Genomic DNA, 27,526 nt, shown 5'->3' on the forward strand with positions numbered 1-27,526 from the left:
CTGGGTCGCGGGCGCGAGTACCGTTAGCCCGTCTTGGATGTTGACTGTGGAAGACTCGACTTATCCGTCGAGTTCGACTTCGAGCTTCGGATCTTACCGCGCAGCGTCGGGAAGAGCCGGGATGATGACCGAAATGGCCGACTTTCACGACGTAAGTCTCTTTGCAATATTCATTTTTGAGAGTAAAACGTAAGATGACCATTCCATTTTTTAAGAGTAATATGTAAGATGACCATTCCATTTTTTAAGAGTATTATGTAAGATGACCATTCCATTTTTTAAGAGTAATATGTAAGATGACCATTCAATTTTTTAACAGTAATATGTAAGATGACCATTCCATTTTTTAAGAGTAATATGTAAGATGACCATTCCATTTTTTAAGAGTAATATGTAAGATGACCATTCCATTTTTTAAGAGTAATATGTAAGATGACCATTCCATTTTTTAAGAGTAATATGTAAGATGATCATTCCATTTTTTAAGAGTAATTTGTAAGATTAACATTCCATTTTTGAGAGTAAAATGTAAGATGACCATTCCATTTTTTAAGATTAATATGTAAGATGACCATTCCATTTTTTATAGTAATATGTAAGATTACCATTACATGTTTTGAGAGTAATATGTAAGATTACCATTCCATTTTTTGAGAGTAATATGTAAGATGATCATTCCATTTTTTGAGAGTAAAATGTAAGATGACCATTCCATTTTTTAAGAGTAATATGTAAGATGACCATTCCATTTTGGAGAGTAATATGTAAGATTACCATTACATGTTTTGAGAGTAATATGTAAGATGACCATTCCATTTTTTGAGAGTAATATGTAAGATTACCATTCCAGTTTTTTTAGAGTAATATGTAAAATTACCAATCCATTTTTTGAGAGTAATATGTAGGATTACCATTATAGATTTTTGAGAGTAATATGTAAGATTACCATTCCAGTTTTGTTAGAGTAATATCTAAGATTACCATTCCAGTTTTTTGAGAGTAATATGTAAAATTACCATTCCATATTTTGAGAGATATATGTAAGATGACCATTTCATTTTTTGAGAGTAATATGTAAAATTACCATTCTAGTTTTTTGAGAGTAATATGTAAAATTACCATTCTAGTTTTTTGAGAGTAATATGTAAGATTACCATTCCAGTTTTTTGAGAGTAATATGTAAAATGACCATTCCATTTTTTTAGAGTAATATGTAAGATGATAATACTTCCCAGAAAGTGTATCGGTATTTAGTAATATCTTTTGCGATAACACGTCAAAGCGTAATATTGAGCAAAATCATTTCCACTTCGATTTATTTTCTTCAATATTTTTCACGATTTGATTGTTAAATTAAGAATTTAAAGCACGTTTTTAAGCATTGTATATTTCCGCTATCCCTATTCAACATTCAATCCGCTCAATTTTACCCAATGAAATTGTGTATTTTCCTTTTTTCATTATAGCTAACATTATAATTTACGTCCTAGATAAATGTTCAATTTATTCAGTTTTCACACATTGTTTTTAATTATTATTACCATTATCTTTTTTTTAAATATTAATTTTGCCCAAATAGTTTTGTGATTCTTAAGGGGTTTCGTTGCGTTTGTTATTTCGAAAGGAATGTGTAGCTTTCCAAATCATTTACCCGTAGAGTAGAATAAGTCAAATCCTATTCGTTTTTACAGATATTCTCATAGATAAATGCAAATGTACGCAATATTAATGTCTATAATATGCCAATTGATATGATACCAAGTTATTCCTTACAGAGTTGAAATATTCAATTATAACGAAAATTTGCATTAGATTATTTATCCATTAAAACAACATTAAATTAAAATCAGAAAAAGGCACGTGAATTTCTTTGTAAAACTAGTTCGCAATAATTCACGCTAGCGACTGATTACCACGATGTAATTTGTTCACGGCCCGCCGTATGCCAACGTGAAAACTCAGACAACGTATATATATTCCAGATATAATTACGACCGCCTTTAGAAAGTAAACGGCATTTAGAAGTTATTCCATTTTCCGTCGAAGAACGACCTTCAAGAGGGGGACTCCTTTTCCCCGAGCCGTTTAGAGAGAGCAAAATTACAGGGGTCCTTGTTATTTAGCATAAAACGCGCTTGATATTAGTTTAGCGAGAGACGAAAAACGTTGTCCTCCAAAGACATTAATAGTTCGTCTCGGACCCTACGGAGATCAACTGCCACTAAACTAATAAAGATATTTGAATATTTAAAAAATACAGAGGCTTCGGAGGTTATTAACATAACCAACTTATTCGACACCGACCCTTCGGCAAGTAGGCATTAATATTGTATAAGTTAACGCGAAAAATTACTTCGCCACTATCATTCTCTCTCGGCTCTCCAACGGCTAAAAAATGTCTCTCGAAATATAGGGCGTTTTAATTGCAGCATACGTTAAGGCAATAAAAATCCGGTTTCGTGAACTATGAAAGTCTTCGCTGTATATCGATAATTTTGGAGTTCCGAAGCCATTAGTCGTTGAAAGGTGTAGCCTGAAAGGTGTTAATAATAATACAGTTAAATTTACTCTAAACGCGTTCGTGGCTTATGAATTATTCATCTGAAATATTTGTTGGCACGCAGTGAAATTATTGCTCCTCGCATTGCGCGAAATTATAGGGATAACCTATGGTCTAATAAACCTAAATCGTTATTTAATAATTGTTTACGAGGGTATACCTAAATCAATGGGCGTAATCACTGTAACGGTTTACATCTAAGACAAAATGGAAGATCTTTTCTACCAATTTATACGTATTGAGTAAGTATAGCGGTTGGCCACCGTCAGCAGCGTACACCTGCTAGTTCAGAAGCTCTCTTAAGACGAGACGCGCGAGTACTTGGTGAGCGACACATCTTAAGCATGCAGCAACAGATTTGTAAATCTTATATTTAGATTTTAAAATAAGGTACCCAAATAGATGAATGTCCGACCTCTGGTACGAATCATGACCCACGGTTATTTATTTTACCTTACGCTTAACTTTGTAATGTCCTACCTGTATTATCATATAACCAGGAATTACTCAAATTATTTACGCATACGGGAACAATTACGTAGCCTTATTTTTGAAATGCGAGGGCACTACGCGTTTGAGAAACGGGCAACCGGAGCGCTTTATGCGGTACAGGAAGTGTAAAGGACTGACTAATCCCTCGACGGTACCCGCGCGGATGCGGCGAAAAGAGGCTGAGAAAGTAGCGCGTGCCGTATAAGTTCGCCATAGCCACGCGCTGAACAGGAAATCGTACGGAGTTACGCCATTAAAACTCATTTCCGGCGCTCGCGGACCATGTTGTGATTGAGCAAGCTATCCAGCGGACATTGTTCGTGCGTCTAGAAAAGAAAAATAAGGGAAAACTGGAACCGCGTTGGAATATTCCAGGCGCGTATCAACGTCGTTTACCCGGGTTGCCACACTCCAGCCATAAACCCCTCGTAATCTCGCACCAAAACAACCGAGCCTGTTTTGTTTAATAGGCGCGCGACTGGCGCCCCCTTTATTATGATTATGGTGCTTCTCCAGCCGACCCCCCCCCCCTTCAAACACCCCTTTTACTTTTTCGTCTAACAGTAATTTAAAAATAATTTCGAAAATAGACCTAAAAACCATTTTGATAATTCAGCACTATAGCGAAATATCAACGACAGCGAAGAAAAGCACTTACGATAATTAAAAAGATGAACGTCTCATTTAGTTTATTTCTAAAGTTTTTGTACCCAGTGTCTTTCGTCGACTTTAAAAGGTCAAACATTTATAATTTTAAAATAGATTTAAAGCGTTTTACGTTTTTCACTTTAATATCCATTTCGTTATTACGTCCTTTACTCTAAAAAAAAATGAATCTGATTTTTACCGGATTAATAGTCTAACGAAAACGGTATAAATTTCCTTATTCAAAAAATCGACTCAAAAATTGTCTAATTCATTAAAATTCTAAATATTATGGGAACGATTAATTTCCAACTAAATTAACAACAAATTATTTCCAACCGAATAAAAGCGTGTAAATTTGAATTTGGAAACGTATACTAACAAATTTTCCGCTGTATTTTGATACCGTAGCGAATAATTTACATTCCTGTAAAATTAATTTAATGAGTTTCCAATTTCGCTGTTTATAAATAACGTGGTATACAATACCCGGAATTAATTTTTCCACGTTAAAAAAAATGGCAACTAGATAACGCGAACAAAGTGAGAAACTATGGAAAATCGAAACGATATTTTTCGGAACAATTCGAGGAAGTATTGTATTCTCTTTATTTTATCGTTCGAAAGGGGGTCTTAATTTTAAACCAGGAATGAGGAGAAAGCGCGAAATATTACGAAGTGAAAGCTATTAAATGGGAAAAAATGGAAAACGAAATCTATACCCCCATATAGCGAGAATAAATATCGAGGAATATTGTCCTACGCGCGTTTACACGCTCTATTTGCCTCTAATGAGGCTCACTCTTGAACTAATACTTCCGCCGTGGAAAAAAATCCTATATGATTACGTATTTTCGTAACGTCTCTTATACAAGAAGTTTTTTCGGGGGAAAGAATGCGAGGCGGAATAATCGAGAGAAAGTTTACGTAGAAATCGAACTTGAGCGACGGATCGTGTATCAAAATTCGACGATACGTAGTGAGATACGATAGTTGTCTCGTTCCCGCTTCCCGTAGCCATAATCACGGTTATTAAAAGTGGACATACCCCGACAATTTCGACGGAATTATTATTTTTTACGACGCGTTTATTGGTTTGGCGCAATGAGCCGTGAAGATACTAGTGGCGATTATCGGTCGAACGTAGATCGGCGCGCGTAAGCCAGGTCGCGTCGCTAATAGACGCTGAAACACGCATTCCAAAGCTAGATAGAATGACTGGTCGTCTATGGCTTTTCAAAAAACCAGTAAAGCCTGAACGGGTTGTAATATACTCGGAATTCCTTTTAAGAGCGTTTTAAACGATGTTTATTGCGCTATATTACGTAGGCACTCCAGCCGAGACAATAATGGTTTCCTTCCACAAACCAGTTTGGGATTCGCCAAAGAATGGGTTGCGCAAAAGGCGCCTAATATAATGTATGGTTTAGCAGCGCGTAAACAGTGGCGTCCGAGGGGTTCTTCTAATCCTTCTCGAGTACTTCGCATGGGGTCTTCGTAACACTCAGCGGCGGACTTACCTTCGACCAGCGTTTTCCCTTTTCTATTTGACTTTCTAATTCCAGTAATGAAACCTTTAATAGGCTCGAACTTGTCTCTTAGAATATAAATTTTTACTTGTTTACGCAAATTATCTTCTTATTTACGCGATGAAACCCTATTATACAGGATGTTTCAAAAAGTTATGCAAAAAATTTAAAGGAGTTGAGAAATGTGCCTGTTTTTTCCCCCATTTTCCTACGATGAGTTAAAAAGCGCCAGAGAGCTTCAAAGTGTGGTCTACTAGCTCCTGGAAGTAGGCTGTAACAAGCGCAAAACCAAGCAGCAGGTACTTTAAATACTGTTTAAGTTTACTCTTTTACGCTGGTTACCTCGATTTGTTTACAAAATCCTTTTTTACCTATCACACGAACCCAAACCTTAATGTTTGGATTTCCCTGCTGCTTGGTTTGGCCCTTGTTGCAGTCTACTTCCAGGTAATAGTAGGCCACACTTTGAAGCTCTCGGGTGCTCTTTTAACTCATCGTAGGAAAATGGGAAGAAAAAGGTATACTTCTCAACTCGCCCCCAAAGCTCCTTAAAATTTTAGCATAACCTTTTGAAACACCCTGTATTTTTCTAAGCCCGTATAGTAACAATAGAGAGATTGGTTTTGGTTATAGTTATTCGGTAGTGTTACTTCTATCGTTATGCACATCTGTACTGGGATCGAACGGCGGAAACTGTCCGAGAGTTGAGACGGATATTTCTGCTATTATGGAATTGCTTAATTCGTTGTTTCGTAGCGTAATTCGGAATATCCCATGACCGTCGCCATCGTTAAGATCGGAACTCGAGATACTAGAAACTTATTTAAAACATGATAATACTAGTTTTTTTACGTTCGTGCTTACATGGAAACCTGGTCGATTTTTTCTAAAGTACTAAAAATTTATAATAAGATAATTTGCATACGAATTTATGATAAGATTATTGGTCTACAAACTTAACAATATACATATTGATATTTTAAAGTTCGTCATCCTGGTTTTAAAAATAGCACCAGATTTTAAAAGGGCTAATATTAATATATAATGGTTAAAACATTTTATTTTTTTAATAACAGGTACATATTGTGTTGTTTTTCTTTTTAAAATTATAGGGTGAAAAATGCGTTAAAATAGATACTAAGCGATGTTTGTTAAAATGGGAAAGCCTTCTTAATAAATTCGTAATTAAAGAAATAGCTCTAAATAGCCCATGGGTTTTCGAGAGACCACTTACCCTCTTACAGACGTCATATCAGGCGAGCCAAAAACCATATGCTTTTAGAATGCAATATTACTAATGGAAGTATCGTTCAAAGCATAATAATTAGAGTAATTACATTTCTCGATTGATATTTTGTTAATCATTGGCTGGATCTTCAATGGAAAACATAATCAGTGTAATACCATATCATTGGAATTTTCCAGGTTGGTACTGCTCTCTCCAGACGCGAGTGACTACTTTATCTCTGATTGAAAAATAGCCTTTCAAAGGGGACACGGTAGTAGGCGCCGGTTTCTTTGATATCCATTTGGCTCAGGGCAAATAATAGGGTGTAATAGATTAAGAGATTCAATTAAAAACGTCGCGTACTCGATGGAGGATGTGTCATTGTCTCTTATTGGAAGCGTCAAACATCATTGACAAACGAGAACATCATTTCCCACAGCACGTATTCGTTAATGTTTTAATAAACTGATCAATATTTGCAATTGAAATTTTGGTTAGCAAAACCTGAATCGAATGTACCATTGAAGAAACGATTTTATTAAGCCAAAAATTTCAAAGAAAATATCGTTTTCTTTGGCGATAATGGAATAACAGAAATTAACCTATCAATTAAACTAATAAATAATTCGCTTATAAACCCCACGTATCAGTCTCGAAAATCGCGAGCCCACCAGAGCTTCGCTCTAACCGTAACTAATTCGAGCAACCCTATTATAAAGAAAAAGATATACATTATAACGGGAATAATAATACCGGTATACAACGTAATAATAAATTAGTATAAAATTCAAACCCCGAAATTATAACGAAGCGTATAATAAAATAATATTTAACAAAACGATAAATGGTTCAAACAACGTGGATAACTAATTATTATCTACCAAAATACGTAGAAACATTTAACCTTCGATAGGAAAAGCAAAACGCGAGTTTTCAATTCGGATGAGGCGTAGGTAGATTTTGACTGCTTTGAAAATGGGAAAAAAATTGCGAAGGGGTATTCGCGAGAAATAAAAGTGGATATTATGTCGATGAAAAATTCGCGGAGCCCAATAATGATACGGTTCCGTACTTCAGTCATTGATAGAAAACGGAGCGAGACTATGGCGAACTATATCATTTGAACGTCAATCTCGTAATCGAACGTTGGCGGCGCGTTTCTTCCTACAAATAAAAATCGCGCGGCAAATGGACGCGGAAATAACTACGAAATATTCCTTTACGTACGAATATGGCCGTACGTATCTACGTGGAGAAGTATACTTAATCTTAAGTCGTCAAGTGTCTGGCCTCTTCGCTTTACAAGGTTTTGTTTGTGCGCGTGGGAGTTCCGTAATTGGATTATAACTTCGAAGAACTCGCTCGTACCTTTGAACCTGTTTTATTGAAACGGCAAATATTTTGATGGAACGATAATATCTCCAAAGAAATCTAAATAATGCCGTGTTTGTTGCGTATGAAGTTTGGGATTTCGCTTCAAATCGTAGGGTGATCCCAAAACGATGACGGATTACGATAAAATTAAAAGGGGTCAAATGTTTCGGGAAATTCGCGAACAATATCATATTTGGAATAATTTCAACCGTATTTTGAAATATATACTCTGTTATTTATAATTCCATTATCTATATTTCTAAATGGCCTAAATATAATAAGAATTTATCGTAGGGCTTTGGACTTAAGATGTCCGAAAGTGTATACCGCTCCACTCTTCATACCTAAAGCGTTTATTTTTTTCGGCGCACCACCCTGTTTCATTTGCCCGATTAAAAGGAACATTTATCTCAAAACTAAGTCTGATAACTTGGGCAAAAAGTATAAAGAGTTCCATTCTTGAAAAAAGAAAAAAAAATCCATTTTTCGGTTCTTTCACGTATCGAGTGAAAAATCAAAGTGAAGTCCGAGAGATATTATTTTTCTTTATTTCGGGTTTTGAAGCGCTTAAACAAGGCGCCTCCTAATTTCTAGGAGGCCCGCTCCAAATTTATGTTCCTACCTATAAACCATGAGAGATATACGCGACTGTATCTAATCAGAGCCAGACTATTTTTTAGTTTGATAAAAGGACTTACTTAAAAACGAAGACAGTAACCGGGGAACTCACAAAGAAAAACCGCTGATACCCAACGTGATGGAGATGATAGACTCGAATGTACGCGGTTTTGAGGTTATATCTACGCATCGGACTACGAAGGTCCATTACGTGGTCGAGGTTTAATAACGACGAATATTCTTTAGAGTATTTTTTAATATTTTTAAACTTTTTTTTATCAAAGTGAAAATACTCAATTTCCTGGAGGTATACCTCGAAGCCGTGATACCAAATGAAAGAGTAAGAGCTCGGGGTATTTTGAAAGATACCTTTGCGGGGAATCCTACCTAGTTATCCACCTCGTTACTTTTCATAAATTTTAATTACGACCTCTGTCTGACCTTTCTCTTCCCTTCGTTCCGCGTCATTTCGTAACTTTCCTAAAAAACTCGTTTTTAATGATTTTATTTCCAATTTTTTTAAACGATATCTCCAGAGTGCATTTATGATCGCGTAGTTAGTTGAAATTTAAGTTTTTAATAAGCTAAAAGATGAATTGAAACGTAAATTTACGGTCACAGCTAATTTTTCATAGTGGTGGTTTCTTAAATTAATAGTTTTAGTAGGCGCTTCAATAAAATCTTCCCCCAGCTATGTGAACCCCCTAGAAAACATGCTGCCAGAACCATAAGATAAAAAGTATCAGCTTTGGCAGTAGAAAGAGGAACCATAGACCAGCTGGTTGTATGTCCAGTTGCGGTTCTTTAGTTGAAATTTTATTTAAGGGGGAAGAATACAGAAAAAGCCTCTTTTTCGTCAAGCTGAACGTTTCTGTTTTAATAACTACATAATTGAATTATTTTTTTATTATTAAGCTGAACCTTCCTCTAGTGCTTAAAATAATTTTTATAATTATAATATTAATAGTCAACGAGATATAAGGTCGTAACAAAAGGGTAGTTTGGGTGCTTGCCCAACTTGTTTAGCTCCGGGGGTCCGAATTAAAACGTAATAACTTAATTAGTTTTATATTTTAAATTGTCAAAACTATTTTAGTCACTAAACAAGAGGCTGTTCTACACTTAAATATTAATTTTATAAGTTAAAATACCAAATTAAAAGAGTTCAGCTTGAAATAGCGCGAAAGTAGACAATGGCCACTGTAGTCTTCCCCCTTAAGTGAAATTTATGTATCAATAACAACAAGAAATTTTAAAGTGAAATGAACTATTTCAATTAAAGTTTCAAGGCAAAATAATTAATTGAAGTTAGCGTTTTTTCTTCCGTGGCCATTGGTAAGGTTATTTGTCTAACTTCTTTCCTGGATTACCTTAAAACCTTTTTATAATATTTTTGCGCAAAATGATAATCTGAAAGCTACAGCAAATAGGGCATCGTTATTTAAACGGCGTTAAATGAAATGGGAAAAATTTATCTATTATTTCCATTCACTATCAAACTCTCGTAAATTGCTTTTGGAGAAAATTTGATAAATATAAACGAAAAATATAAAAATAGCGTAAAAATATATTTCACTGGCACAAAAGCGTATCAGATAGTTTATGGGCAGAAATAATTGAACTGAGCGCGTGGATTAGAAAACGATCCAGAAATAAATGGTAGCTCGTATGGGTTTCGGTTTTCAGAAAGGGAAAAAACGAACGTAATAAAAAGGGCTACTCGGGCCGTCATGCGGCGGACAGAATCTGGGTCAAAGCTTCGTGAAGTACGCGATTACAGAAGAAAGAGAGAGCTAAATGAAAAAAGATAGAATGCAGCGGATAGCCAGAGGCCGAAAACATTCGGACGCCCGCATCAATTTAAACGAAATTTAATTCGCCTTCGTCATTTTCTGCTTTCTGAGAGAAGTTAAAACCTGACGTAATAAGCGATTTTCCACCGATACGAATCTTATAAATATATATTTATTTGAATTAACCCAATATTACTAGATGGATAAAACGTTCGTTTAAAGGACACTACCGGTTATATTTTTTGTAACGCGCGAAATACCCAAAGTTTAATTTATCGGAAAAGTGCAATAAAAAAGCGCTCTCGATCCAGTAATATTTCCTTCGCTAGGTGTTCGACTAATTTAATTAAATATTTTTAATTCCTAGTACGGAACTTATATAATACTGACTCGTAAATTACTTTGGTAAATGCCTGTTAAGAACTATGTATAAGGAACTTTTTATTATAATTCGCCAGAACTCGTTTGATACGCTTGTCGCGCGTTTACCGTTCGAAATTACTTTTCAGATTAATGAGGAATTGAAAAGATTTTTCTATCCCGCTTACGGGGGTATAGTTAAATCTTTTAACCGCGAAGGGTACTATAGATTAATATAAAATTAAACTTTTTTAAATGAACAGTAACTATCCGATTTCCAATCGAACGTAATCTAGTAGTTATCCGCGACGTTTAACCTCGTTATACCATATCAGGTAAAATTTTTAAATTATTTTCCGACATTTGTCCTTGAATCGGCGCACCAACACCTCGGCTGCAACGGTTTTATTTCTCTTAGGATACGAAAACGTATGTATTTAAATAAAATGCAAACTATCGAATCTTTATCGTAAGATCTTGGTCAAAAAATGTTCGTCAACAAATTAGCGTTTGACTGGCGTGAAGGTAAAAAGAATGGAGGCTGATCGCGCGGCGGGGAGCTGGGCCAGGATTCTTCGCGGAAGACAAGCGCCTTCATGACCAATTCCTCGTTCCCATATAACCTGTTCCATTCGCCTATGATGGAAGGTTTGAGTTATTCTTGACTGTAAACCGTCGTTTCGATCACAGTTTACGGCGTTTTTACAGATTTTATTACGGATAGCTCGTTTATCATATATTCCTGCCGCGATTATATTGGTTTTCGGTTTCCCCTTACTTCACAGCGCGATATCCCAAAACAGAGACGCGGCCCAAATATTATGACAGGTTTGTTATTCGGACGATATACGCCTGAATTCGAAGAACTTGATTTACTCCTTGAATATTTCAGATGAATAATATCTAAACGCGATACCCTTCGAATTTGTTTAAGTCACGTTTTGAAATACAATATCATCATCGATATGTATAGTAAAACGGAGTTATTACGATATTGGACTGTAGTATTTTCAATCTTATGTTTACAATTGTAAACATTCTTGGGTAGAAAAGTAAAGGAATTGCTATTCAAAATTTATTTACATTTTAACTTAATTATAAAATGAAATAATGTGATAAATATTTTTTTTATTATTTTATTTTATTTTATTTTATAACACTCGTTAAATAAAGTTGAATTAAATTTAAAAATAACTATCTCAAAATTAAGTTACGTGTATAAATTAAATACACTTATAAAAAAATTTGTTATTATTTGATTATTTACTAAGTGTATTTAATTTATACACGTAACTAAATTTTTAACTTAGCTATTCGAAATTTATTTAGATTTTAAATTACCGCAAGCTACAAAATTAAATACCCGAAAAAATTATTCGAAAATAATAAAATTATATCGAATTATTTGATCTAATATCAAATATTTCTACTATAGCCATCTCGCGAAAGCTCACTGGGATCGAATCCGTCGCAGGCTGCCAAGACGAACCTAACTTTTTATTCCTTCGAACTTGAAGCCTAAGGGAACATTCCCTGATCAAAATTCGAATTGCCAAGTTGGTTTTGCTTCCCCCTTCGTCTGTCAATCCCCCCACTCCGCCGAAGGAGGGCAGCAGCTACTACCAAGGGTCCTTGATTCAAAATACCGCGAAGGCTGGCTGCCGTGTAGGGATCTACGAAGGATCTTTTAGCGCGCTGGAAGGCGGAAAAGTAGTACGTAGCGTGCACGTGATCGGCTCGAGAGGCAAAAAAAAAATTCAGGGGGGAGGAAGCAGGGGGGACGCGTAGAGTGAGATAGTTTTTGATCTGCCCCGGGGCATTTATAACGTCTCTAGAGAAAAAGCGATTTTTAAGAAGCGAAATTATAACTTTGAAAATTTAAACAAACCTTAAATCATGGGATATGGGGGAAATTAGATGTTATAACGGGCATCGTACGCTCTCCGTTTTTGCAGCTTAAGTAAACTATTTTTTTCACGTGTTGGTTATTATCCTACCCTTATCCCAAGCGACGAAAGTTTTCAAACGTTTCGATAAAAGGTGGAGTTTTACTTAAGCGGACAGCGTTAACTCTTTCGAATTATCGTCAAATTTATGGCGATAATTCGCTATATCAACGTTATTATTAAAATTAAAAAAAACATAAGGATAGATATATTATATTTCCAACTAAATCATTTGACTAAGCCAGATTCAAATTTGTTGTTTAATGAAAATTTCTTATTATCTAAAACAATGGAATTTTTTTTTAACAATTGAAAACTTGAGTATACATAAAAATACGTATATTCCTTTTCTATAAGAATGTTCTAATAACTCTTCATCTACTACAATCATTTCTCAGTATTAACATAGGTGCGTAATAATTTATTCCGTAAGTGTGACCATTCTTTAATGCGAGGCGTTTACCGAGGACGATTTTCATGGTCGGAATTGGTTTACTTCTAATTTTTTTCTCTAATTTTTCGCTCTTACAAGGAGAGTCCCCAAGGTGTTTATTGCCGATTTTGTTCAAAGCTGTTCGTAATGTAGACCTATATGAGATATGAAATTTCCCAAAAGGAGACGTTGCACTACCCATTCGTTTTGCTATAGCAACCAAAAATATTTTTGATCACTTAAAACGATAAAATCTCCAATTTAAAAAGCTACGAAAATTTTGAAAAATTTTGAAAATCACGAAATGTGTAATTTGGACCACATTTAGGTAAATTTCATCAAGTTTGGGTAAATTGGAACATTTTAAGGTTAAAATTGTAACAATTTTTGGGTAAAATAAGGAAAAAATCTTATTTTGGTTGTAAGTGGTCAAAAACATTTTCGGTTGCCATGGCAAATCGAATGGGTAGTGCAACGTCTCCTTTTGCGAAATTTCATATCTCATATAGGTCCACATTACGGCCGACTTTGAACTAAATCGGCAATAAACACCTCGGGTACTCTCCTTGTTAGAGAAAAGGCTTCAAATAAGAAAAAATCAAACCCGCGTGATTCGAGTTTCACGCTGAAACTAAATAATGCGTGCCGGTACCGGTATAGCGAGTGTGAAAATTAAGATCCGAATAAATTAGAACCATGTAATTTAATAATCCGTGTGAGTGAAAAATAAGGCTGGAAGAAGAAAACGGATTTCATAGCCTTGAAGCGTGATGGATCGGCTGAGGAATTTACACAACACAATTAAGAGCCCCGAGCATTTTAAACATTTCCCCGTAGAGTAAATCGCGGTTTACAATATTATACGAATGTAGTATTCGTTCGTTCTCAGGACGCGGTTTAATTACTCGCGACTCTCAAACTAAAACGAATCCAAACTCGTCTCCTTGAACCCGTTCCAATGACTGTTGCTAAACTATATTTCAATTGAACGTAAAGATGGATGATCAATAATATGATAAAGTTGATACGCCTGCCCGGTGGACGCGGAATTTGACATGGAGCGTACATTCAATCATAAAATTGAGGGGAATAAATGTCCCATCATACCGAGAAAAACTGGTACCAGCGTATACGACTGTTGGAAAGCAAAAAGAACTTCTGTTTATGTTATCCGCACTTTGAATAACGTCCAATAAATCTTGTCCGCTTATAACCCGATCAATACAATATTGATATGAAATTGAATTGAATGGATTTTTGTACCTGGAAGTACGTAAGTATGAAGACCAGGATTAAGAACCTTAAAGGCCCTAAGCGCTTTCAACATTTTGCAGTTTCCGTAATTAAAATTTTCCATTAGCGGTTCAATCATGCACCGTATGGTCCAAAACTGCAAATGGTGCTGCTGAACCAGGATACAAATTTCGCGGAATCATTTGCATTTTTTGTACCATATTGTCCGCGGTAAATACAGCAATTGCAATTTAGCTTAACCTGTTCCTCGATACTCTAAGCAAGAGGTTATTTACGCTTAATCGTTGTCTTGTTGTTATATGGTTTTTGGCTGTTACAGTTACGGAAAATCACACAACTAACCCTTTCCACGATTGTAGTTATATCCTGTGCAAAACACATTTGTTATTACGAACCAAAATTGTTTACGCGTGCGAAGAAGAAAGTAATAGCCCATAATAGATGAAATTGACAGTGTTGAATAATATGGTTCTAGTACGCTTCTATCGTAACACGAACGAAAACGGGGTACATGAAATCGAAGTTAGTATGCCGACTTCGTTTCGTCCGAAAATCGGAACCACTCGCCTTCCAATATAATTGCTTTACGAATGAAATATGACAAGGGGCACGAAATGGTCAGGACAAAGACCTTCATTGTGATCTACTCCGAGTAATAGTCGCTGAGGAGAGAGAGTAATTTCCATTAAATGACACACTTAAGACTATCAATACCCGGGGCTTCGCAATTACCGGGGATGCCGTAACAATAGATTCGCATTTACCAAATTTTTTCTCGCCCGTTAATACGATATGGCCCGTGCAATTCCGTAACGCGTGGCGATAGTCATCGGGGTATCGTTTTCCGAGGAACGAAGGCAATGAAAAGCGCGGCGCATTCGATTCGAAGCTTCGGCGAAATCGAACGCGAGGAAAATCCATTCGGTAATTACAGCCGATATAAAAGAGCAGTATCTTAGAAACGACGGCTGCAGCAGCGTCGAAGCCGCCGGGGATTCGTTTCATTGAGGGGGGGGCAAGAAACGGGGCAGTAAAGTCTAATTTCGAGTCGTTACGATCCTCGAGCCCGTGTCGAATTTCTTCACAAGGGCCGACTTCCAAACACCAGCGTCCCTCCAGGTATTTTCTTAATACGCGCGCACGAATCTGGCTTACTAGCGCTAGATGGATAACATTGATACCAATTCTAATTAGTCGTCAAGGGGAGCGCGATTACCGACATAAATTTCACAGATTTCGGCTCTCTCCGACAGTCAAATTCGTTGTTGGTTGCCTAAATACGAGTCAACAATTTTTAAGGTGTGTTGTTGTTAATGGGAGAAAATGTAACAACTTTTCTCAATGATAGACTAGCGAAGGCATTATTTACTACCGAGTCTTTCATTAAAACCTTCTCAGAAACTCCAAAGAACCCCAATTATTCCAATTACCGCGTAAGGACCTATAAACAAACTTCCATACGCCCATACTAGTTCGTACCTGATTTAGTACCGAGCCCGTGTCACGTAACAAATTAAAATAATTACGGTCGACCGAAACCACTTCTGTTAGAGTCATTTTGATATAAACAAACGACGTTTCTTCGATAAACAATCACGTGGTAACGTGATACTTCGAATGTTTCGACCGATTCTACAGAATGATATTCAAATTGGTTAAAAAAACAGAAGGACATCCCCAAAGGGCATCGCGTCTAAGAGCGAGTAGTCGTAGGTGAGACGTATAACCCCGACTGTTATTTTCGTGGGTACGACGCGCGAGAACTAGCTAGTGGTGAGGAGGGTTGAGTAAGGTTGGGGAGGGTTGGGGGTTCGTTTAATGGCTAGACACATTGACGGAAACGGGGGGGGGGGAGGAGGGCACTACAAAGATTGAATGGAGATTCCGCAGTACCGACTGTCGGTTGTATAACTCTCTCTCTCTCTCGCTCTCTCTCTCTCTCTCTCTCTCTCTCTCTCTCTCTCTCCCCCTCTCTCTGAGAAGAGGTGTTCGTGTCTAAAAGCTCTCAAATGTCACGAATAAAACCGCAAGAACTCTTTCGTGCTTAAACTCAATAGATTTCCAATTCTTATCTACCAAGCGGGGCAATTCGTTTCTTCCAACGCGGAGATTTTTCAAAAAAATAGGTTGTGTTTTTCAATTTTAAAACCAATAGTACCGAGGGTTAAGAGACCACGCGTGACACTTTAATTGGAAATTGCATTTCACTCTACCATTTCGCGGGTCAATTTCGTTCGACGTACGCTGGAAATTGAATTTATATCCCATAGAACTTTTTAATCATAACATTTTCGCGGTATGTGGTCCGTCATTATATCTTCCAAACCAAACAGAATTCAAAATAATATTATATATAGAGAATGCATTTATAAAGTCATTAAGACGTATTTTCCAGAATCAATTTATAGTCTGGCATTGCCAGAATCTGTTTACTAAATGTTAATTTCGCTTAGTGGACTCAATGAACCGCGAGGAGAAGTCTACATTTCGTAGCTTACGTAAAGGGGTTCTAGATATATCTGCCGCCAGACAATGGCTCGGAGCACTCGTGTAGAAACAACCAGACTCTATTTAGATGGCGCACACTCCGTATTTAAAACCCTATTTGTAGTAACATAAAAGACAATTAAAACAAACATTAACGCTTCTCAATTATCTAATATTTGCTAATTGTTCTCGTATAATTATGAAATTTGCATAATACGTTCGGAATTGTCACTTTAAGGGCTTTTAACGGAGCAAAACGTTCAAGCTGTACATATAAAAGCTTCCCTCATTCACTTTCGGGCAATTTTCAACGGATGAAGTTATCCGTGGGCTAAAACGTCGAAATGGTCATTCACAGGACGGAAGACCAGCTTTAATAGTAATGTACGACCGAAAAAAAACCACCAGAGGGCAGAGAGAAAGTTCATTAAAAAAATTAAAAAATAGAGGTAGCACGCACGAAACGAGAGACTCGAATTTTAGAAAAGTCATTTCCGAAATATTTTGTAATAATAAAATAACATCTCAAGGTAATTTAGTAATAGTAAAAAAACGTGTCCGCATGATCGACGGTTTCATGTTCTATCCCTAATTTAGCATACACGGTGCGTTTCGACTATTAGAGGTTTGCTAGTGAAATTATTTCAATATCTGGCTTGATTGAGCGCGCGTGAACTGGTATTCTAGCCGGTACATCGTGATTCCAAGGCGCCAAAACTCGCTCCTACCCAGCGTAAAAGACGATTAAGGAGAATTAATTAAATCTTTCTAAATCGCCTCGGAAGAGAGAGACGATATAAAATCAAAAGTAATGAAGACTCCCGTCCGGAGAGAGCAGAGATATACCGGGGAATTCGAGCATTTAAAGCGCATTGGTATACCGATTCCATCTGCCTCGTAGGGATATACTCTTTTATTTTTCTCCAACCCCCACCACCACCACTTCTGAAAAACCCAGCACGCGCTATGAGCAGGGGTTGAAAAAAAATGAAAAAAACCTGGTCGGCTAAGAACAAAGACTTCAACTATTAATTTACAGGTACATCCACGGTCGGCCGAGCTCTGAGGCGAAATGGATTTCTGATTAAGATTCCATTTGCCCCCCCCCCCCTCTAGTTTAATACTTGCGCCAAATTTGAACACTATTCGAGGGTTGGTTGCAAAGGTGTTACGTTACATAAAATCTTAGTGGAGTTTTACGGGACCTATAATTTATCCAAACGCGTAGAAAATTGACGTTCGCTTTTGAATCTAATTTTTGTCTACGGGGCATTAATGGAAGGTTTGAAAATTATTTTTAAAAGCGTTACGTAGCCCAGTATATAGATTTGTTTAAGACCTTGTCGTCATTATTCATTGTTAAGGAATTATTAAAAGTATTAAATCGTGACGCGAAAGCGTGCGTTTAAAAGCCGAAAATTAATGCGAGTATTATTTATAAGTCGTATATTAAACGCGTCAATTTGAACATTTTAATTTTAAATGTACATGTAGTCAATTTTTAAGTGGGCTTAAGGGTACAATTTAAGGAATTTAATTAGAATACGGCTATACGAACGTCCAAAGCTTCTAGTTTTCATTTGACTCTTAACATAACGAAGTAACATATTTTACTATTTTCAAACATTCATCGCTGAATCGAATGTGCCAAATTTCTTATTGTTTTTTTGTAGTTGCAAAATTTAATTTATTCGCTCGCTTTTCGTGGCAAGTTCTCAATTCTCTTAAAAATGAGCACTTTGTGATCTTGTTTTCGGCTTGAAGAATATTTTTACAAGTTGTTTCAAATCGCGAATATTTTTTTAGGCTCAGTTAGGGCTATTAAGTTGGTTACGATTGGCGTTCTTTTTCAAAGATACGATAACAGTATTATTTCTTGATATCATCTCTGAGAGAAAAAAATGCGTACGCTAATGCGTTGCACTCTGAAGTTTTGCCTCTTTGAAGAAATATTTCGAACAGGTACAAAATGACCCTAAAACATAATAGGATTTGGTAAAATATATCTATGATACGATCATTACGAGCGTTATATTTGATTTTGAAGCATTAACGCGTGCCACCCGAACAACTTTCGGTTATTTTTCTTCCGAGAAAGAAAGCAAAAAGCATCGAGTGAAAGTTTCGAGTTCGCCCTCAAATATGCCCTCGTATGACTGGTAAACAGAAACTTAACTGATGAAGCTAACACGGGTATAAATTACCGCAAAAATTACGAACAACAATAGGTCTATCATTCACCCCAACAGTATCTTCCTATCTGCGGATCTCTGAAAGAACTTCGGTAATGTTTCGAATGGGCTGTTACAATCAGCGGTGCTGAGGTGCCGCGTACTCCGAACGGTTCTTCGATAACGTCGCCAACAAAAAAAAGTGAAATAAAAAAGAGAACCTAGATTCGTTGGCTTCGGCGAAAGAATTTTTATTTTATCGGAAACGACGGTTTTCCTTTTGTTAAGTTGCCACGGCGCCAAGTATATATTTCGAATACATTTGTTTCAAAGCCGTCAGAATTTATGTTGATGGCCACTATCAGATAGCGGGTTATATTGAGGGGAAAGAAACTAGAGAAAAAAAGCTCGCGAACTTATCGCTTTAGATGATAACGCTTCTTGGCGGAAAATTCCTATTGTATTTCAACGTAAATAAATTTATGCCACGTACAAAAAAGGCGATTCGAAAACGCACGCGGAAGTGGAACCCGTAATTTTTGGTTAAGAATAAACCAGACGATCGAATACGTTACGAAGTTACCAGTCACCGCTACGTAGCGAAATCGAAAGTGACCAACGAACTCGCCGTAAACGTCTACGTTGAGGTTGCCTTAACCGCTATTATCTACAAATTATCAGTTCCCGAAACGTAACAAACCCTTTTTTTTACGAAAATTTTAATTTATTCCAAGTACGAAGTTATTTATAATGTCTTAAAGCCACATTCCTAAAATCGAGATATCTCGTATACGGTGAAAAAGAGAACTTTGCAGCAAATATAATTCAATAGCCTAAAGCGTTATTCCAAATTAGCTCCAGTTAAATTTTTCCAAACTAAAGCTAATGAGTTCTAGCAAATTAGAAATCACATTGAAAATTAGTTGGTGCCCCTAGCATTCAATTAGAAAAAAATGTCGCGATCTGGGCAAATCGTACTTCAGATTTTCTGCTCATTATCAGCAAAATTGTCTGGGAACTGTTAAATAATTACGTTTCAATTAAAGATATTTAGAGGGCATTTGGTGTTTGATGTGTATTTAACCATTGGAGTTTTAAACTAATGGCGTATACAATGATGCTCATTATTCCTTCTTCATTACCATATGATTCACTTCCTTCATTTCAGTTCACTGCTTTGATGTTTTTGCCAATTGATTCAAAGTGTCGTTGGACCTTTTAATGTTTCACCTTTTTTATTTGACAAGTTACATTATAGATAATTAGTACTAACAAGGAGACGACCGGAAGTGTAACCCACCGATTTTGTTCAAACTCGAGGGATTGGTAGACCTTCATGTAACTTGAAAAATCCTAAAGGGAATTTATTCAATGGGCAACCGTTTTGCCATGGCAACGAAAAATGATTTTGACCACACAAAATATTAAATTTTCCCATTGAAAATAACATGGGATTTTGACCTCAAATTGATCAAAAGTTGATCAATTTTGATGGTTTTTTTTGTCACTTTTTATCTATTTTTTCTATTTTTGGCATTTTCGAAATTTGGAATCGGTCAGAATCCCATGTTATTTTCAATGGGAAAATTACCATTTGTTGTTGTCAAAAACATTTTTCGTTGCCATGGCAAAACGGTTGCCCATTGAATAAATTCCCTTTAGGATTTTTCAAGTTACATGAAGGTCTACCAATCCCCCGAGTTTGAACAAAAGCGGTGGGTTACACTTCGGGATGTCTCCTTGTAAGTTATAGATGTTGGTCAGCGCATATTTCAGAATTCTAACTCCTTGGTGGATTGTACCACGCAATTCCTCCACAATTTTGTACTTCTAAGTTTTACCAAGCAATTTTAAACTGATTTAACAGACAATACGTCTATTACAATAGCGGTGTACTTGAATTATTTTCATAATAGCAACGATTCGTTGGACGGTATTCAGTCACTGTAAGAGATCGGTATTAATTTACAACTCAATTTTTCTGGTCTCAGACTTTGCGTTACGAGAACTCGCGAGCGCTCGCGAGAAAAGATGAGGCAGCCCAAGTCGACCGTTTTCAAGATATATTTGTCACAGATCGTCCTTGAATTCTTTCTCTAATTTAGTCTGGGAGAAGATTTCAAGGTTTTCCGAGCTATTTGAGCCACACGACAACTAAACGCGTGGTCTCGCTACTTTGAGCATCACGTTCAACCGGCAACAGACTTTGCCAGCCGCCATAGACCATATCTTGATACACCGAAAGGGAACGTGATTTTCGTACGACCTAACACGCGAAGACTCGTTCGTTCGATTGGCCAAATCGAAATCATTAGGTCGCGAGCTTGTAACGCGTACTTTTAATCGTTGTTACGAACTCGTAAGATGGAAAGACGAGCCTTAGGTAATGCGAGGGAAAAAGTAAGATCGCTATCTCCCGCCATACAACGAAACCCAACGCGACTGAATCTGCTAAAATCGTATTAACGCGAAACATTTAATTTTCTAATTACAACTTTCCTTGAAAAAACTTGAAAACTCCGTAACTCGGAGCTATTGGTTGGATTTTTATATATATATCTAAATTATACACGCGAGCAAAAGGCAAACGGGGAAACGGAAAAAAGGGTTGAGTATGCAAACGCGGGGAGGCTGATTAAATTTTATTTATTGGGTCAATGGAAAAATGCTACGCGTTTAGGGTTAAAACTTTTCTGCTTTTTTTCCGAACCTATCAAACGCTGTCCTACTTTATAGCGCAAGTGGAAGCCTTGGGCCAAGAAATTTCATTAAATTCGTCGGAGGGGAGGGGTAACGATATTTTCTTCGAGCTACATTGCCAGATCACCCATTGGAAAGCGTAACTGCTCGCTTCGACTGTGATATCGGCATTTTCATTGGATCACCTTGGACACGTGACCCAATTTCGGTATCGATCGAATCCAAAGCGGAGTCACGTGACGAATTTTTATCTTTACGTCCCGCGATCGAAGCTCCACCCATACTTCGCCCAACGGAGTAGGCTGCTCCGAAATGCCGTTACCATAGTTACGACATATCTCGAGGCTGCGTATTGTTGGGCAATAACGCTCTTCCCCCTCCCTCTCCCCACTCCGTACCCGTACCCGAAATACTAACTGCCTCTATCAACGTTGGTTAACCATATTTTATACACAGATTAAACACGCTTCGGTAAATCAGCCAAACGTATTCGGAAACGAGCGATGTTCCCAAAGTGGAAATAACGGTACATTCGGTGACCGTTAGTTTCGTTAATTATTGAGGTTGACCCCATATCGTAGATATTTCAAGCGTAGTCCTCGCAAATTTAGCCATTTCCATATTCAATTTGATTATAAAAAATCAATAATGCCGATTTAAAAACAAATTACGCGATTGATTTATAAAATTTATTATTCCAACACACGTTACAAACACTGACAGATTGATTAGGAAAAGAAATGGGTGCAAAACTCGCGATCGAATGTTCAAATTGCGCGTCTCTCGTATTTCTAGAAAGATATATTTTCGTAGGCCCTAATACGCAATCATATATTTTTTTCGTGATGGCGAGAGACTGATGTTTGGACGATGGGTGTGAAAAGGCTGATTAAGCTCGGTTATCGAACCACTCCCAATGTTCTACAGCGATAATCGGCCGTCAATATCTATAAAACGGAATAACGCGGAGGATTTTGACGTTCTACGAAAGCTCGTATTGTGATCTTTTCCTGCATAATCGATCATTTACTCGAAAAATAGTCGAAGTTTCTCCGGCATCAGCTCCCAGATCTCTCTGATCAATGACTTCCTCGCGTTATTTCCTCACTTCTCCCATATTCGCGTCGCAGGCCGTCAAAGTGTATTCCCCAAAAGTAATCGTTGGCGAGGCCTTCGATCGTAGTAGGACGTTTACCACGATGACGCCGTTAACATTCTTCCGTAGCAATGGCACGGAGAAGAGTGATGAGAATGTCCTCCTAGCGCGATAGTGGGCCGGTATTTACCCATGCCACATTCTCGGTAGGTGGCCCGGTACGTTTCTACTTGTCACCATTTAGTATGATGGATAGCGGACGACGAAACCGATTTATACTAATATTGAGAATGATAGAAACGATTTTGCGCGATATAGATATAGCGGATTTACTTTCGCGGAGAACAATTTTCAAATATCTAGGCCGAATGGTACAGTCACCGCGAGGGGCCGATTACGGAGTAGTATTTCTTTTAAATCTAGCGTTTAGAAAGCCTTTAATTACGGTGCACTCTAAATTGAGTGGAAAATAAGTTTTCGCTAACGTTTTGTCTTTCATCATCGTCGAGTGTATAATAACAGCCTATCGAATTTAAGTAAAATGCGCTAAAAGAGACGCTTTTCCTCGTATTAATTCGGTAATAGCTGAAGGGAACAAAAATTCTCTTTATCGTCGGTGGTTCCCTCGCGAGGACGCTCCTTTTCATTACGCGCCACTTTTTCGAGATTGGCCGCATTAGAAAAAGAATGTAGATCGGAAGATGGCATCAAATAGAATTCTAAAATCCTTAACAATATACGTAACAGGATAAAAGGCGCAAAGGTTATATTAGCTTTTTAAGCGCGCCGCTTCATCACGGTTCCATCACTCTCGAACGTGACAAGTCGGAGGAACGTCTACTCAAAAATAAGAGAATGAAATAATGGAAAAAGATGGCGAAACGTTCTTTCCGTTTTTGATTGAAAGGCTTGATAGGCAGAGCCGAGACAGCTAACAAATGGCGGCCGCCTTCCATTTTGTCAGTGACGGACAAACAAACGCTAGTCCGCCATTCACGCTACGACCAGAAAAAACACATTTCGACGCTTTGCAAATGGAATTCCGGACGTGGCGAAACGATCACGACTCGTCCCGATGTCGAATACTGTCTCGTACGAAAATATTTCCGAAAACCCTTTAACGATGGGGAAAATTGATTGTGTTTTCTTAACCCAAATTGTCAAATTATCCCGAAAGAGAAAAGATAACAAACCGTTAAATAGTATCACGATCTTTTCAATTTTACATCAATCATAGCCTAATTCTATAGTTCAAAAATCAATTTGACGTACGCTTACCATAACCCCCCCCCCCCCCACCCCCAAATGCGCTTGCTAAGTAAATGTTGTTCAGCGTTAAAAATGAACAAATATTACTAAATAAGAAAATGCCCAAACAGTTAACAAATATTACAATTCAAACACTCTTTTCAATTTGTTCGATTTTTATTCGATTGACTCGTAAACTAATTTTTGCTTGTTATTTATCCGTTACAGATGTGGCAAGACATAGAAAGCGTGCTGTTGGGCGAGAATCTAAGCCACCACGATCAGAATGGAACGAAGGGGCTAGTCTCGTCGGCCAACTCTTGGAGTAGCAACAGTCACGATTCCTTACAGTCGAGTCAGAGGACCGTCTCTCCAAGCGCGACTCAAAGCAATCCGGTCAATCCGCCAATGCCACATACATCAACACCATCAGTTCCTGCCTCAAATTCTTCGCAAACGGTGATTCCTTGTAACGGAAGGATGTACGAACTCGGTTTAGATTTAGAGTTTGTCCTACACGACAGCACGAGTCTGTACGGCGACGATCCGGCTACGATATACGGCGCTCCTCAAATGGTCAAGACGGAGTTCCACGAGCCGCCCCAAACCGACGAGATGGTCATGTCAAGAATTAGTGATAGCCCTAAGATGGTCGACGGCACAGCCGTGATGAACACGCTGGCGCCAACTATCTCGGTTCCCAACACAACGTCGTCCGCGATGTTACCTCCTTACCCGAGCGGTCACTCATGGACAACCGTGTACACGCCTCCCGTGATGGTAGTTTCGAGCAGCCAGATGTCGCCACCCGCGTCGCCCGAAAGAGCGGGGCAACAACTGAAAGGTGTCACGTCAGTCGAGCTTCAAACCCCTTACGCTAACGCGCAGTTACCGCACGATATGGTACGCAATCGAGGTTTATCCGGGACGACAAAGCAGCCACTACAACAACAGCAGACGCAAAACCCTCTACGGATGATGACGCCTCCGTCTTCGCCGCACTTAGCCGAACTGCTAGCCGGTACGGCGCCTCCCAGACCTTCCTATTTAACAATACCAACCACGCCGCTGGGATCCAACCAATCTTTGAACGACGTCACCACGATACAAACGATACCGCAGCCAACGCAGATTCCGCCTTTAAACTCCGCAGCGTCCTTGGGGTCCACGGGCCCCGGCAAACCCAAAAGAGGGAGAAGAAGTTTCGGAAGGAAAAAAGTGACGGTTCACTCCTGTACGCATCCTGGTTGCAGCAAGACCTACACCAAGAGTTCTCACCTGAAGGCGCACTTGAGGACGCACACGGGGGAGAAGCCGTACCAGTGCGCGTGGAAGGGCTGCGGGTGGAAGTTCGCGCGCTCCGACGAACTAACGCGACACTTCCGCAAACACACCGGGGACAGACCTTTCCAATGTCGCTTGTGCGAGAGAGCGTTCTCGAGGTCGGATCATTTGTCTCTGCACATGAAGAGGCACACTACCGTGTAGGGGGTGCGACGAATATTTCAACCACGTGGACTGATACGAAACAAGCGAAGAAAAATGTTTCCTCTCAGAAATAATATTTTCCCTTCGCTTGACTTCCCCTCCCTCTTTTTACTGTTTTGATAACGTCCGACTTCCCCCTTCGGCGCTCGCTCATATCAAGTTAAATGGCGCCATCTAACGAAACTATTTTCTAACGAGTGTCGTACTCGCGAAACTCAAAAAGTCAATAAAGAGACTGACGTCTTTTCGAGAAAGCATCTCTTTGAAAATATGACGGAGGTATTAACTTTCCGCGTAAATTCTCGCGTTCCGGTTTATTCTCTAACCCTCCATTTTTACTAAATAAAATATATTTAATCATCATATATTTTACGAGCACAATGTTCTTTCAAGAAAATATCTCCTGAAATTAAAATATAACAATCGAACAACTAGTATATAAGAGTCGTACTAGGCGCAAACAAAAATGAAAAACAAAATACCAAGACTAAATATAATAAAATATACCTTATCGAAAAAATTAAATATTTTTGTGAATATCATCTATACTGTGTCGTTCGAAGTAAAATTTGTCACTAGAATAAAAATATAAATATTTTCGTTTGTTCCACGTGATTTCCCTTCTCAAATGTCGTATATATATATATATATATATTAAAAGTTTTAAGTCCGCATTTTCATGAAAAATGTTTTAAAAATAAATTGAAGTAACGTCTTTTTGACCTATACCCCCAGAGTACCTTGATGAGATTCTTGTACATAAGAATGATATTTAATATAAGGTATAAACAACCGCGTCTTTGTATTTTATGTTTTAGACACTTTAAAACGCAAATTTTCCCAAAAAAGCTATTGTATAAAATATAACCATTATTCGTATACTTCTATGAAAAAAATATAAAAAAGATAATTGTGTTATAAAGAGTCCGAATTTTGTTATTTGTCTTAACGCTAAGCGTGCTAGTCCAAAATAAATGCCTAAATAATGTAGATAATAGCGCATATAGCATATATTTCGAGCAAACGTTCTCCTCGCCTTTCAATCTCACGTGTTGACTATATCTTCGTCTCTTTATATTGCTAGCAATATACATTTTATGGTTGGCTATTGTGGCGCACAATGGAATTTAACCCCTCCTCCCCCTTTTTTAACTACCATTTAGAGTAATTACGTAGAAGACTTAGTAACCAAAAGTCTGACGCCGTATATTCAAAGCTCCGCGTATAAGAACAAAAGGCTCATTAAACGAAACTCTTTCGAAAATGAGAGATGTGATTTTCCACGATAACATATATACTATACATAAATTATATACAGATCTATTGTGCAATATTCCAGCCATCCGTATGTACTTCTCCAATAATTGAAATACGAAATCTTTTTATCGGCGACCATTATGTATCAGAATATTTTTCTCGTCTTCGTCAAGGCATGCATTTTTCAATGTTCTTCCGTATTTGTGACAACGCGCGCATTTATCTCTCATAGTTTTTCATTTTTATTTACAAGGCAGTGCCATATACTTCATTTTGTTGAATCTTAAAAAAAAACACGATGTTATAAAAATTTCGATTTAAGAAAAAGTAATAAACGTTTTGTTTAAAAGTATCAAGTTTGCTAAATTACCATAAGCCTACCAACTTCGCGTGAGTTTTGCACTGACTATGTATCATCGATAACCAGAATGGCAGGATCTATAAGTTTAACCAAGAATGAATTCAGTTTGACACATAATGTGTGGGTTGTACCCGGCTTGTCTCGTGATTCTCTGAAGAAAAACCACGCCCCTTCGCATTTCCTAGCGTTATCTTCCTTCTGTACCGGAATTAAAGGGGGATGGGGAGAATCATGTCATCAGAGATTAGTGTTCGGCAGTCGATTAATTTTTATCCATGAATAAAATAGGCTCGACTATATTTAAATAATATTTATTTAAATAATCGAAGGTGAATAAAAATATTATTTAAATAAAACAAAAAATTATTTAAATATATACCACTTTTATTCAAATTAATGCTTGCTTGCGTAAAAAACATAATTAAATAAGATGAAATGATATTCGTTTTACCAACGTTTTTTTTAAATAAATCGGAAAATTTGTGG

The 27,526-nt window shown here is 37.5% G+C and overlaps 1 protein-coding gene across 1 annotated transcript; it reads left to right on the plus strand.

Annotated features, from left to right (window-relative positions):
- LOC149947947 (uncharacterized) lies at positions 1–25,889 on the plus strand. The gene is made up of 2 exons (XM_090172331.1): positions 1–151; positions 24,163–25,889. Exons 1-2 carry the CDS (start codon positions 38–40, stop codon positions 25,420–25,422), a joined length of 1,374 nt encoding a protein of 457 aa, XP_090028457.1. The 5' UTR covers positions 1–37; the 3' UTR covers positions 25,423–25,889.
- Positions 25,890–27,526: the final 1,637 nt, after the last annotated feature.

The sequence above is a fragment of the Leiobunum rupestre genome, chromosome 4 (assembly GCF_980474605.1).
Source record: "Leiobunum rupestre chromosome 4, qqLeiRupe1.1.hap1, whole genome shotgun sequence".
NCBI lineage: Eukaryota > Metazoa > Arthropoda > Arachnida > Opiliones > Sclerosomatidae > Leiobunum > Leiobunum rupestre.

Excerpts from the sequence above, each read along its gene's own strand:
- LOC149947947 (XM_090172331.1), top strand. The coding sequence starts at position 38 with ATGTTGACTGTGGAAGACTCGACTTATCCGTCGAGTTCGACTTCGAGC. Across the intron at positions 152-24,162 it reads AAATGGCCGACTTTCACGAC|ATGTGGCAAGACATAGAAAG; the intron begins GTAAGTCTCTTT and ends TATCCGTTACAG.